The following is a 15,277-nucleotide window of genomic DNA, read 5'->3' as shown; positions in this document are numbered from 1 at the left end:
GAAAAAGTCAATATGAATGGACTGTGTTTATCATTTAAGCTAGATGAACAGCACACATTCCACTAACAATGATTCTTCAAGAGCTGAATCAGAAAACTTACTTTAAAAGGGTTACAGTAATTAAATTTCTTTAATATCTCTGTGTACTCCTCATTTCTTACTTAACATCTTCTAACAATAATATTAGTGCCTCATGGTGTGGTAACCCAACTTCTACACCACACCCATCCACAATATATCAATGATAATACGCTTCTAACCAGCTACAGACAAAATTAAAATGTCATCTACAGCTGTAGTGTTGCTCTCGTGTACTCTTCTTAACAAAATCATAGTTGACAGTAAATTAAGAAAGGGGACGTTCTATTTCTTTCCTTTCTGTGCAATGTCCCATTAAGCCAATATTTACATCTGTAAATACAAGGACTGCCCAGAAATTAATGCACTACATTTTTTTTCACAGCCAAAAACAATGCTACAAATGTGAAACGATACATATGTATTATTAGAAGTCTCCTGAGTGAGCGCGCCAAATTTCCGTCACTTCCAACAGATAGTGCAGCTGCAGGAGTTTCAAAATGATGTCTGTAGGTGATGTACATTACAAGCAATGTGATGTCACTGAATTTCTCACTACAGAGAAAGAAACTGTGGGGAATATTCCCAAACACTTGTGTAAAGTCTATGGAGCATCTGCTGTTGACAGAAGTACAGTTAGTCACTGGGCATTGAGGGTGAGGTCATCATCAGAAGGTGGTTCGGTGGAGCTCCATGATTTGCAGCGGTCAGGGAGACCATCCATGGCTGTCACATCTTACACAACTGACCTAGCCCCCTCGGATTTCCACTTGTTTGGGCCATTAAATGCCCTTGTCTAGCGCTGGAGGAAGGCCATAGAACGGGATGGAGATCACATGGAAAAATATAATGTGAGTAGATAAAATTCCATTATTTCATGTGTGTAATTCTCATTACCTTCAATAAATAACTGTTGAAGAAAAAAAAAGTGGTGCATTACTTTCTGGGCGACCCTCTTAGTATTCTATTAATGTTCTTCTTGTATGGAAAGTTGACCCCGATTGAAGTTTAAATGGAAGCTAGAATTTGGGAGATTCTTACATAATTAAAGACTTTATTTCAATAAATTCAGATCCCATTGTGCAGCATTGTAACACTTGTTCCTGAAATAATTTGGTAACATCACTCTGTCTGAATGGGATCTTCTGTTTGGTATCAATGGTATCTCGTCCTATTTACAAATAATAGATGGAGAATAGATTCTCTTTATGTATACCCACAGGCAGCACCTCACATTCTCTTCGCCTCAAAAACACAACCTAGGTCTTTGTGAACTGACTTAACATTGTACTCCTGTAACAACCTGGTAAACCATCTGTAATGCTATATAATCTGATTTTTCTACAACCACTGGATTAAGTTCAGTTACAGAGAGCTCACATATTTAGAGATACTTTTAGCTAAAAATAAGGCCACACCTTGTAAAAAGATCATCTACTGACTGTTTGTGACAGTAACAGCTGAATGTGGGCCATAGCCATTATAACTGTCAACACCAAACATATATTAACTTGCTTCACAGTGCTGCTGTTCATGTGTGGAATCAGGAGACGTAATTTACCAAAGTAACATAGATGTCATGGTTATAACAAGCTATTTCTATCAGATCACAGACACTCATGATCTAGGTAATATACCAAGTTGCATTCTGAACAAACTAAACATTAGTTTACACATTTAGTCTGTTTATCACATCCACAAAACACTTAACTTTACACTCCCATTTTCTCTCAGTATATATATCAATAACTGAGATGAGATGGAATAATAAGTAAATGGCAACCTGACATGAATCTATGTCATATGTTGGGCATTAATTGAAAGCACTTTCCGTTATTATTCTGATAAAATTTACAAATGGCTCTAAGCACTATGGGACTTAACATCTGGGGTCATCAGTCTAAAATTTACAGTCAATATCAATGAAATAGGGATACTTGATTGCTGCACTCATTTCAAATTTGTTAGCCAGCAAACTCAATGTTACGATTAATCATAATGGACCTTTTGAGCACATTTATCAGCCATCACACAAGTATATGTTGCTAAATAATACATTTTGATAATACATCTTGTTTATACCTATACTCAAAATGCAAGAATTTCCAATGTTGATATACATGCATAAAAAAAACTAAACAAGATGCAACTCTGAACATTTATTTCAGCATGCACTCAGGAAATAAAAGACAAGAAGGGAAAGATGAATTTATGAACAATGAACAATGTTTATAAAATATATTGTATTACATGGTCTCCCTCGTAAACATAGAGAGGGATGAAGGTAATCTGTTGTCTTGTGGATTTCGTAACTGTGAGATATTCAGTCCTGGAACATGAAGATCCCACAAGTGCTATTTTGCCCTGCATAGTTAATACTAAAATGATTTTTTTCCAGAATGCGCAACTACTAACAAAATATGTGGAAACCAAATGTTTCAGGACAGATGTATGAACCTAATGAACTGACATCACCAAGGAATGAGAGGATTCTTTTGACTATGTATGTGCAGCTACAATTCTCAGATGATCCAAATGAAGACCAGTTTATCATATTACAATCCAAGCAATTATTCATTAAGGCATTATCCAAAACCCAGTCTAACAAAAGCAAGTTAGAGAACTTCATGCTTAGTGAGGAGAAGTCATCTGATGACAACTATATTGCAGAGGGTGTGAATCTACATAAACATATGCAGGTTATTTTCAGGTATACGAAAAAATGAAGAACATATCTCACCTCTAATGAATAGGAGAATGTGCAACACTGAGTTTTGACTTAATTGTTCAATCTTCCCAACACACTTTAGTATCTTACCCATAAACAAGCATGCTTCCAAAGAACACCAAGCTGCTGGAATACATCAGATGATCGTGCACTTGCCTGAGAATACCCATGTCAAAATGTAAAAGTTTTAACATGGTGCTCAATTCTGCACAGTATTTGACAGTTGACATAACATTAAAACAAAGCAATTAACAAAACATTTTGCTAGTAAACATCCTCTTTTGTTTTCTTTGAATTCTCAGAACATTGTGAAAGCTAGACTATATGAAATGCAACCTTATTTAAAATATATTTGCTAGAAAGGTATCAAACACATTTCAATGCTTATATGTTGGTTATCTACAAAGGAAAGTATGAAAGTAAACACATGTGTATGAAATTTGTCATTTAGTAAGCCATGAAAACTTTGTGTTTACACACCTAACCCTGCATTTTATAAAGATATAACCACTTAAAAGCACAGTAGCAAGCAAGAACAACTTGTACTCTAAGACATGGGAGCCACACTGGTGTCATATTTTACAATGCACTGCCAACATGCTTAAAGTGATTAAAGAAGGAAATGGGCTTTAGAGCAACACTGAAAACAATCGTACTTCAAAAGCATTTCTACAAAGTAAGCGAATATGTCAGTTTACAGAAACATGTCTGGAAAGTAAGTAACACATAAAAAACTTCCTGGCAGATTAAAACTGTGTGCCCGACCGAGACTCGAACTCGGGACCTTTGCCTTTCGCGGGCAAGTGCTCTACCAACTGAGCTACCGAAGCACGACTCACGTCCGGTACTCACAGCTTTACTTCTGCCAGTACCTCGTCTCCTACCTTCCAAACTTTACAGAAGCTCTCCTGCGAACCTTGCAGAACTAGCACTCCTGAAAGAAAGGATATAGCGGAGACATGGCTTAGCCACAGCCTGGGGGATGTTTCCAGAATGAGATTTTCACTCTGCAGCAGAGTGTGCGCTGATATGCCAGGAAGTTTCATATCAGCGCACACTCCGCTGCAGAGTGAAAATCTCATTCTGGAAACACATAAAAAAACTTGCAAAAACATTTTAAAACCAAAATTAATTAATTTATTTTTATATGAAAGGCCATTTCTTAAACTATTTTTTCTGTATAGTTTCCACCACTGTTCAGACATTTATCACAGAAAGAAACCAACTTTTCTGTGGCCTCTTCATAGGAACATGCCGCCAGTGAAGACATCCACCTCTGAACATGTTTTTTTGCATTCTGCTTATGGAGTTCCTTCCCACACATAAAACCATCAGTGTAGTGTGAACACTGAGAAAATTTTGGTGTGCAATTCAAAACAAAAGGCACGGAATGATCAGACAAGGCATCACATTGCTTAATGGCAACACATGTCCCCAGTCTGCTGGTGTCACTCAAAACCCTACTCAACAATTCAGTTGAGAGCAGTCTGACCACCCACCATACAGGTTCAATCTGACACCTTCTGACTACTGCTTGTTCTTGAAGCATGATTTTGAAAGGAGGCACTTTGACAGAGTTAATGATGCAAAAAACGGCATTCAACAGTTGCTGTCTTCAGTCACGGCATCTTTCTATGAAGAGAGCATACAAAAGCTGCTTTCCCACTTCGACAAATGTTTCAATAATGGTGGCAACTATACAGAAAAATAGTTTAAGAAATGTTCTTTCTTGTAAAAATAAATTTTGGTCTGAAATAGATGTTTTCATGAAGGGTTTTTTCTTCTTCTTCTTTTTTTTCGAAAACAGTATTTACTTTCCAGACATGCCTCATATTATGCCCTTGTTTATTGTTTGTTAGTTTCATGTTCCATGTACCTCTTGTGCAATAAATTGTAACAAGGGGGAACTAGTCTCTTATTCACCCTCCCCCCCCCCCCCCCAAAAAAAAGAGTATAGATTTAAGTTAGTAATTCCTACTCATCACTTTTACATATTACAATCACAGAAAATCTTCTACAGAGTAGGAGTTACCAAAGAGAAACTTATTCAGTTTGTTATCAAATTTTACTCTGATGTCTGCCAGACATCTTACATCACAGGATAAGTACTCAAAACTTTTTGGTTGCAGCACTTTGCACCCTTTCTGTAAAGGTAACATTAATGTGATGTAATGAATGTATTTTTTTCTTTTTGCATTGAATTATGTACACCATTGTTCCTTTTGAGCTGCAGTGGATTATTTACAACAAAGTCTGTGAGAGAATAAATATACTGTGAAACAATAATCGAAATGCCTACTCCTTAAACAGATGTCTACAAGATGACCATGGGTGAACATAAAATATTATTCGCACAGCACATTTTTTAAGCAACGAAGTCTGCCTTTCTTAAAGATGAGTTACACAGAACACTATTCTATATCACATTATTGAATGAAAATACACAAAATATACCAACTTACTGAGTTTTCTCTCTCCAAGATTTTCAATCATCCTAAGTTCAAATATAGCTGAATTAAATTGTTTTAGGAGTTCCAAAATGTGCTTTTTCCTGTTTAAGTTCTCATCAATATGAAACACCTAAGATTGTTGAAGTTTCCACCCATTTATTATTTCCTCACTGTGTGTTACATTTATCATTGTTGCAGTACTCCTAGATGTATAGAACGGAATATGTTACGTCTTTTTAAAACTGAGGGTGAGACTATTCACAGAAAACATGTCAGTGATACTGTTAAGAACATTGTTTACTATCTTCTCTAGCTCTTTGCATGCTTGGATTGAATAAATTACTAGTGTTACCCGCAAAAAGAAATAATTATGCTTGGTGTATATTAGATGAATGGTCATTTACATATGCGAGGAATGATATGTGGAGGGAACGACGTATAGAGAGTGTGTCCTTGAGCATATTTTTAATTAGACAACATGGTAACTATCTTGTTATGTGTGTATTTGCACAAGACTGTCTCTGCCACTGGTTTTCTGTTTCAGATGTAATGCAATACAGCACATCAGTGATGGGAATCAGTCACATGAGCAGCTGTGAAGGCAGTAGTGTTGGCACATGTTTGTGTGATTATATTTTTCAGAAGTGTCATATACCAAGTGATGGAGGATAAAAGATCATTGTGCAAGGGTTTTGCAAAGTAGGATCATGTTGTGGTAGTGGGCGGAGCATGAAACAGTACTGCCACGGATCAGGGCAACAATATTGAGTATGACCTGGTAGAAATAACATCTGCAATGGTTCAAATGGTTCAAATGGCTCTGAGCACTATGGGACTCAACTGCTGTGGTCATAAGTCCCCTAGAACTTAGAACTACTTAAACCTGACTAACCTAAGGACATCACACAACACCCAGCCATCACGAGGCAGAGAAAATCCCTGACCCCGCCGGGAATCGAACCCGGGAACCCGGGCGTGGGAAGCGAGAACGCTACCGCACGACCACGAGATGCGGGCGAACATCTGCAATGAACCATGTAAGTGCTGACCTGGTTCTTTCTTTCAGGCGATATGATTGGCACCAACTGAACAGCTATTTCAAGAGTGTCAACATGGAGCTCAATCAGCTGCTCCAGGTGACTACTTTGCCAGGCATAGGTTTGGTTCCTGTTTATGCTATTGATAGGTGGGACTTCACAAGACATGGCCTGCTTCTTAGTAGGAAAGGGAGGGGTACTGGCTGAGATGATAGCTTCAACAATGAATGAAATTACACTTAATGAGAAGCTCAGACAGGCGGGCACTAGAGATGTTAAAATATCACAAGATTCTCATAAAAGTACATTAAAAAATAATGTCAGTATATCACAACAATCTCATAAAAGTACAGTGAAAAATATTTTTTATACTGCATCAGAATAACAGGGGATTAAAAAACAAAGTAGATGAACTTCTTGTTTATTTAGAAATTTAGAAACTGATGGTGGAATAGATTTACTATGCCTGTCTGAACATCATATGGAAATGGTAGATGTTGGTGGATATCAACTTTCAGCACATGTACGTAGAGACATTATAGAGAGAGGAAGAGATACAATACATAGATAATTTTTTCATAGACCAAGATAAATTTAATCAAATACAAACTTTTCCTGTTAAGAATGGTCTGTCTGATCATGATGCACAGGTAATTACAGTGTGTGAGATAGATCCATACAATAATGCAAAAGAGTCCTCCAAAATAGTGTAATCAATTAATGATATAATAATTGCAATTTTAGGGAAAGACTGCAACAGTTAGATTAGGATGTGGTGTACGGTGAACCTGATGCTAATTTAAAATTTAATCAATTTCATGATACCTTTGTGAGTATACTCGAAAACAGTTTCCCTACGAAAACAGTGAAACACAATTGTAAGAAACCATCTAAAAAGCCATGACTTACTAAAGGGATAAAAATATCTTATAAACAGAAAAGGGAAATATATCTTATGGCTAGAAGGAGTTATAAAAACTACTGCACTGTATAAACAAAAGTTATTAAAAAGACCAGAAGTATGTGGATTAAATCTGACATTAGTGCCTCTGATAATAAAATTAAATCAATTTGGAATATTGTTAAAATGGAAACAGGGCAACCGAGAGCACAGGTAGACTGTATTTCTATCAAATTCAATGAAAAGTTTGTTAACAAAGAGTCAGAAGTTGAAAATATTTTTAATAATTTTTTGACGTGCTGCAGAGAAAATAGGATCCAGCTATTCATTAGAAAATGCAATGTTGTAAATGGAAGAGGCAACAGCCATGCAAATTGATACAACTGAATTTCAACCCACCTCTCCTACTGAAATTAGGAAAATAATAAATTCACTCAAAAGTAAAAGATCGCATGGAATTGATGGCATTTCCACAACAGAGTACTTAAAGCATGTTCCTAAGAGATACATAAGATTCTCAGCCATATATGTAGTAGCTCAACGAAACAGGGCATTTTCCCTGATAGATTGAAATATGCTACTGTTAAACCATTGTGTATAAATAGGGGATATGTCTGATGCTAACAACTACTGCACAGTCTCACTTCTGACAGCCTTGCCCGAAATTCTTGAAAAACTAATGTATTCAAGAATAGCTTCACACATCTGTATTAATGAAGTAATAACAAAACATCAATTTTGTTTTCAGAAAGGCTTTTCAACAGAAAATGGTACATATGCTTTCACTGATAAAATATTAAATGCTCTGAATAAATGAACATTAGCCATTGGGATATTGTGTGATCTCTCAAAGACTTTTGACTGTAAGAATCATGAAATTCTTCTGGATGAGCTTAAGTATTGTGGTATTAGTGGGATAGTGCACAAATTGTTTAATTCACATTTCACTGGAAGTGTGCAGAAGGTTGAAATCAACAGTACAGACAGTCTGCAAAAATCAGGAGAGTCCTCTAATTGGGGAGGTATCACAAATGGTGTCCCACAGAGTTCAATCTTGGGTCCCTTATTGTCCTTAATATACTGTATATTAATGACTTGTCACTCTATATTCATGAAGATACAAAGCTAGTTCTTTCTGCTGATGATACAAATACAGTAATCACATCCACAACAAACAAGAGTTAGCCAAGGAAATTGTAAATAATGTATTTCAGAAAATTATTACGTGGTGCTCTACACAAGGACTCTCCTGAATTTTGAGAAAATACAGTATATACAATTCTGTACTGTAAATGGTATAACACCATTGATAAATATAAACTTTGAACAGAAGTCCGTTGCTAAGGCAGAATATTCAAAATTTCTCAGTGTGTGCATTGATGAGAAACTGTATTGGAAGAAACACCCTGATGCTCTGCTGAAAAGGTTAGGTTCAGCTACTTCTGCTATTAGGGTTATTACAAATTTTGGCGATAAACATATCAGAATACTAGCCTACTATATAGGTTTTTATTCACTGTTTTCTTATAGCATATTTTGAGGTAACTCATCATTAAGAGAAAAAGTATTCATTGCACAAAAGCGTATAATCACAATTATAGCTGGAGCCCACACAAGATCACCTTGCAGACATTTATTTAAGAAACTAGGGATATTCACAGTACCTTTCCAATACATATATTGACTTATGAAATTTGGTATTACTAACCCATACAAGTTCAAAGTAACAGCAAAGTGCAGAGCTACAACACTAGATGAACATATGATCTTCACTATTGTGATTAAATTTGACTTTGGCACAGAAAGGGGTGAATTATGCTCCCACAAAAATCTTTGGTCATTTGCCAGCATTAAAAGTCTGACAGATGGCCAACCAGCAATTAAAAACGAATTAAAAGAATTTCTGAATGACATCTCCTTCTACTCAATAGCTGAATTTTTAGAAGTACGGCAACTGAAAAATTCTTGTGGTTGATGTTAACAAATTGTAGGCTTCAGATAAGTGTGGTTTTCTCACAAGTTAATATACTGAGCAAGGCAGCACAGTGTTAAGGCACTGGACACAAATTTGGGAGGAATGGGGTTCGAACCCCCAACTTGCCATTTCAACTTTATTTTCCATGTTTACTACCAAGCAAGGGAGAATGCTGGGATGGTTTATTTGAAAAGGCCATGGCCGACATTCTGCCCCACCCTTGCCTAACTCAACCAAAGTTTCTATATGTTCTATACGCATATATAAATCAAACCAGTAACATATTTGACTTGTCCTATACCACTGTGTTGAATGGTTAATGGACAAATAAGTAAATGAACAAAATAAAGTTTGAAAAGTCTAAACAGTACTAACAACTACAAACTGATGTAAACTGGCTGCATCAACCAATCATGCAGTACCAGTTCTTGACTTTGACCTGTGATGTAACTATCTTGTGATGTCATGTTGGCACAGCGTATTTGAAAAGGATCGTGCTTGAAGAGGGCATGTTCGAGTATGTAATGTCACACTCTAGTGTGAAATGTTAATGTTTCTGACTTGTTTTTGTGTGATGTTACTGAGTAATTGGGCAGTTTGACTGCCCTTTGGTAGGAATCATGTTGGCAGAGTGAGTAGTGGCTCGTTAGTACACAGTTCACGAGCATGTCACTGTGTGCCACAGTGGGTGATGACATGTTCACAACTATTTAACTCTTACAGCTGTGTAATTGCAAATTATGTAAACTGCCACATTTGTGTTGATGTTATGAGACTGAACAAAGATGCAGTGTCTCGAATCTGGGATGTGGAATTCTCAGTGAGGCAACACTGGGGCATTCCATTTGGAGCTGTGCGTGTGCACAGTTTACAATAAAATCTTCTTCCATTTCACACACCAATCCTCTCCATGATACTGAAACAGCAAACATTCTGAGGTGTATCCGACACTCTTCAGTGCTGAGGATGGCAAGTTTTAGCATTTTTTCCTGAGTTCTGGACTTACTGCCTCTGACATAATACCTGAAGTGAGAGAACCATTTTGTGACTACAGTTACACAGAAGGAAAATTAAGAGTTTAACGATCGACTACCAGGTAGGCAGGCATAGAGGTACATCAAATTAGGGAAGAAAATCAAATGGTTCCTTTTCAAAGTAACTACTTCAGAATCTGTCTAACATAGTTTAGGGAAACAGGAAAAACCTTATCTGGATGGCAGGCTGTGGATTTAAACCACCATCTTCCCATATGCAAGTCCACTGTCTTACTTAATGTTTTACTTTATTTAGCAAGAAGTTGGAGCTATACATTTCCACTACAGCATTCAATACAGTGGAGCAGGCCTAATTCAAAACTTGGTGAAGGACACCAGATTCATTATGTCCGTCAGTATTGGAAGCAAATGACAATGTGAATTACTATTGTGGTTGTTGGTTCACTATTACAGAGGAGGAATAAAGTACCTTAAGGTGTTTGAATGTTTTCTCTGCACTGAAAGGTATTTTTGGTTGTTTTTTTTTTTTTTGTTTTTTTTTGTTTGTTTGTTTTTTTTTCATTTGGATTCTGATTTGATCGTTGTGTAGAACTTGGGAACACAATCTGTTTATAAGCATGTTCGGATTTGAAAGGTTATGGATACCACATTTATGACTAATTTATGATTGTTATTGGTGTCAAAATATTTTTCCAGTTGGTTGAGTATGAAAACTTTATATGGTGTTGGACTGGTATTAATAGTTACTGTGAGCTTGTGGACTGTCGGCGTATAACAGTACAGCAAGTAATATTTACAGTCAGCAATAAGTAAATATTGTTGTTGTGGTCAAAAAAGTATTACATGGCATTTGCTAACAGAAGCCATTTACATACCTAAACCACGGTGAAGGCGTAAAAACGTTCTGCTTCCTGACACGTATTTGGAATTATTCAAAAGTCCAGATGATTTTTCATAGAGTATCATAGTTTTTATAGAAACAAAGTTACTGCTCTCTTTTTCTGCTCTAAATTGCTGTAATATTTCAATTTTATTTTCTACATCACTTGAAACAAAACTGAACACAGAACCCAAAAGATGGAAGAATCTGAAAAAAATAAACATTACTTGAACTTACAGTTAAAGCCATATCAAAAATTTGAGAGTTAGTATAGTAGAGGAAGATAAATCACTACACTACTACAGGAAGTTATGTTCTCTGCATAAGGCACGTCGTAATTGGACTACTGATGTTCAGCAGATAGAGTCGGCTTTATTAAATGTACTTGCTTGCAGCACTAAAACTTTAGTCGAATGGACGTAATGTAATACGTCAATGGAAAGTAATCTTTTCTTCTCAGGTTAAAACCAAAAGGATGTTTAGGCTTACATGTTCAGGATATTTAATATAGCAACTGGTGAACTTGTTGCAGATTTTCATGAGACTTCTTACACACGTGACTAACAACTCAAACTTTAAACGGACAACCCATACACATACAAATTTACGAAAAAACAACTCACTTCAGGAGCTCCTTGTAAGCAACTATATAACTGTCCATTTGAACGTCGTCATCTTCAATAAGTGAATTTTTCAAGGCATCGCGGACAATCACTAAATTGAATTTAGAATCGGCATCGCTCTTTCCTGCAGCTGCCATCGTCAATTCAAACACGAAACCGTAGGCACGGATACAATCAGCACGATAATAGAAATTTTATCTCAGTACTTCACATCTCAAGGCTACTGAATTTAAGATAAAAAGTAACCTAGCCATGCCGTAGTTTACAAACAGAAGCTACTGACAAGTGACAGCTACTGACTCCGACAACGCAAAGATAATTAACTCAACACCTGCACTACTATCTAGCCTCTTATGCGCAACTAAAGCTCCAGGAAACTAAGGAAGCGAGGTAGTGCAGTGGGTAGCACACTCGACTCGGAATCGGAAGGACGACGGTTCAAACTTGCGTCCTGCCATACTCACTTAAGTTTTATGTGATTTCCTAAAATCACTTTAAGCAAATGGCAGGATGGTTCCTTTGAAAGACCACAGCCGACTTCCTTCCCTATTCCGCTGAAACCAGTGACCCTCCCTCAAACCAACCAACAAAGCGAACAAGCTAGGCGGGAAACACGATTTTCAGTGAAGGCTATATGAAGATTATAGCAGTCTACTATATTGTATAAACACTGAAATATTATACAAATAAAATGAAATTAAATGCGCTTACAAAATCGTCTTTCAAATATTCGTCCTTTGCTGGTGACAGCAGGTAATTCCAAAATCGTGCTAAACAAAGTCATTTTTTTGCATATCACCGACACTCGAGACACTAAAGATTTATTTACTGTTTTTCGTTATGACTGTTGTAGAAAATGCAACTTTTAAGAATAAAAACAAAACACACAGCACTATGTTACAGAGAACAAACCAAAAATCCAAGTTCTTCAAAAGAAATAACTTTTCCTTCTTGCATCACATATCTCAGTACCTTTCCATTAATTTTTGTACACATATATTTTTCTCCATATCTTGGCAGTGTACCATGTGCCACACTGTATACTCACTGGTTCTTCTATCTGTGGAAGTCAAGCATTGTGAAATGAGTCCGCTAAATATTACATAAAAACAAGAGGACGTAATTTACCTACTTCAGTCCTTTTGTCATCAAAAAAGATTGATGGCACGTCTTAATCTGATCTGACTGAAAAAAGAAAGTACAAAAACCTTTTGTTATACCGTCAAGTACAAGAAGCGCAATTAACTGAAAACCATAATCACTGGTTCTGTTGACGCAAATACTGTCACTGCCAGGCTTTATCAGCGCTTCACCCTGTACACTAGTCATAATAATGAGAATCAAGTATTCCTTTCTCAAGAGTTAATGCCTTTTGCTGTTTGCATCTTGTGGGCTGCAAAATAACACACAGATGTTTTGTCAATACATGCATCTACACTGGTGTTATCATCTTTATGTCTCATGCCATTTGGAAGAAAATTATTGTATTGGCCAATATTAGATAATTTTTATTTTTTTATTTATTTATTTATTTTTTTTTTTTTTTTTTGTCATCAGATGGATTCGCTCTAACTTGGAAGCAGATGAAGTGTCTCATATTCCATGGAATGCAATTCGGTTTGTGACGTCATGAGCTAGCATATTTCCTTCTGCTTCTGTCAAGCCAAAGCAAAATGAGTACCTTACACACTTGAATGTACAACTACTACAGGGCTATTACAAATGATTGAAGCGATTTCATAAATTCACTGTAGCTCCATTCATTGACATATGGTCACGACACGCTACAGATACGTAGAAAAACTCATAAAGTTTTGTTCGGCTGAAGCCGCACTTTAGGTTTCTGCCGCCAGAGCGCTCGAGAGCGCAGTGAGACAAAATGGCGACAGGAGCCGAGAAAGCGTATGTCGTGTTTGAAATGCACTCACATCAGTCAGTCATAACAGTGCAACGACACTTCAGGACGAAGTTCAACAAAGATCCACCAACTGCTAACTCCATTCGGCGATGGTATGCGCAGTTTAAAGCTTTTGGATTCCTCTATAAGGGGAAATCAACGGGTCGGCCTGCAGTGAGCAAAGAAACGATTGAACGCGTGCGGGCAAGTTTCACGCGTAGCCCGCGGAACTCGACGAATAAAGCAAGCATGGAGCTAAACGTACCACAGCCGACGGTTTGGAAAATCTTACGGAAAAGGCTAAAGCAGAAGCCTTACCGTTTACAATTGCTACAAGCCCTGACACCCGATGACAAAGTCAAACGCTTTGAATTTTCAGCGCGGTTGCAACAGCTTATCGAAGAGGATGCGTTCAGTGCGAAACTTGTTTTCAGTGATGAAGCAACATTTTTTCTTAATGGTGAAGTGAACAGACACAATGTGCGAATCTGGGCGGTAGAGAATCCTCACGCATTTGTGCAGCAAATTCGCAATTCACCAAAAGTTAACGTGTTTTGTGCAATCTCACGGTTTAAAGTTTACGGCCCCTTTTTCTTCTGCGAAAAAAAGTTATAGGACACGTGTATCTGGACATGCTGGAAAATTGGCTCATACCTCAACTGGAGACCGACAGCGCCGACTTCATCTTTCAACAGGATGGTGCTCCACCACACTTCCATCATGATGTTCGGCATTTCTTAAACAGAAGATTGGAAAAACAATGAATCGGTCGTGGTGGAGATCATGATCAGCAATTCGTGTCATGGCCTCCACGCTCTCCCGACTTAACCCCAAGTGATTTCTTTCTTTGGGGTAATGTGAAAGATTCAGTGTTTAAACCTCCTCTACGAAGAAACGTGCCAGGACTGCGAGTTCGCATCAACGATGCTTTCTAACTCATTAATGGGGACATGCTGCGCCGAGTATGGGAGGAACTTGATTATCGGCTTGATGTCTGCCGAATCACTAAAGGGGCACATATCGAACATCTGTGAATACCTAAAAAAACTTTTTTAGTTTTTGTATGTGTGTGCAAAGCATTGTGAAAATATCTCAAACAATAAAGTTATTGTAGAGCTGTGAAATCGCTTCAATCATTTGTAATAACCCTGTATATCCATTGTCGATTACTTCAATGCTGGCAGGACAGACACCTTCAGTTTTGTTACTTCTTTGTGTATTCGTGTGACATATGCCTCATATATTCAGATAGCTGTATATAATGTCCTGAAGATGGCATAAAAATGCTGTGTAACGTCTGAAATATTATATGCTCTGTAACTTTTCACACAAAGAGACAATGTGGTCCTTTCAGTCTCAACTATGGAAAAATTCAAATTCAACATCAAGAGATCAAAAGAGCATTGCTTAGAAACGACTGAAATATGACATAGTGAACACTGTATTTTCTTACTACAACTATTCTGTGATGCATCCACATTTCTTTCATGGCACATTAAATTACGATACTGGTTACACTGTTCGCCAGATAAATCAAATAAATATTTATAAAGCATATATGTCATTAATTGTGAAGCGATACTGCTTACAAATCATTGATCTGTCTGTAATATATGTTTTCTCAAATTCTTGTTGTAATCGTAGCTTTTCCACTCTCAAAATGTGTACATTTCTACCATAATTCATCATGTTTGTTGGTATGATTCTGGTAAC

At 37.0% G+C, this 15,277-nt stretch overlaps 1 protein-coding gene across 1 annotated transcript in view; it reads right to left on the bottom strand.

The window, feature by feature from the left end:
* LOC126469937 (ceramide-1-phosphate transfer protein) overlaps nt 1-11,993 on the bottom strand; it is a 35,399-nt gene extending 23,406 nt beyond the window's left edge. The window contains exons 1-2 of the mRNA XM_050097339.1: nt 11,668-11,993; nt 11,040-11,251 (exon numbers count right to left, since the gene is read on the bottom strand). Of these exons, the coding sequence (XP_049953296.1) occupies nt 11,040-11,251; nt 11,668-11,804 (349 nt within the window). The 5' untranslated portion in view covers nt 11,805-11,993. The remainder of the gene's footprint in view (nt 1-11,039; nt 11,252-11,667) is intronic.
* Between the last annotated feature and the right edge of the window lie 3,284 nt (nt 11,994-15,277).

This window comes from Schistocerca serialis, chromosome 3 (genome assembly GCF_023864345.2).
Source record: "Schistocerca serialis cubense isolate TAMUIC-IGC-003099 chromosome 3, iqSchSeri2.2, whole genome shotgun sequence".
Classification (NCBI taxonomy): domain Eukaryota; kingdom Metazoa; phylum Arthropoda; class Insecta; order Orthoptera; family Acrididae; genus Schistocerca; species Schistocerca serialis.
Note: the sequence above shows the minus strand (reverse complement) of the source record. Positions and strands in the feature narration are given on the sequence as shown.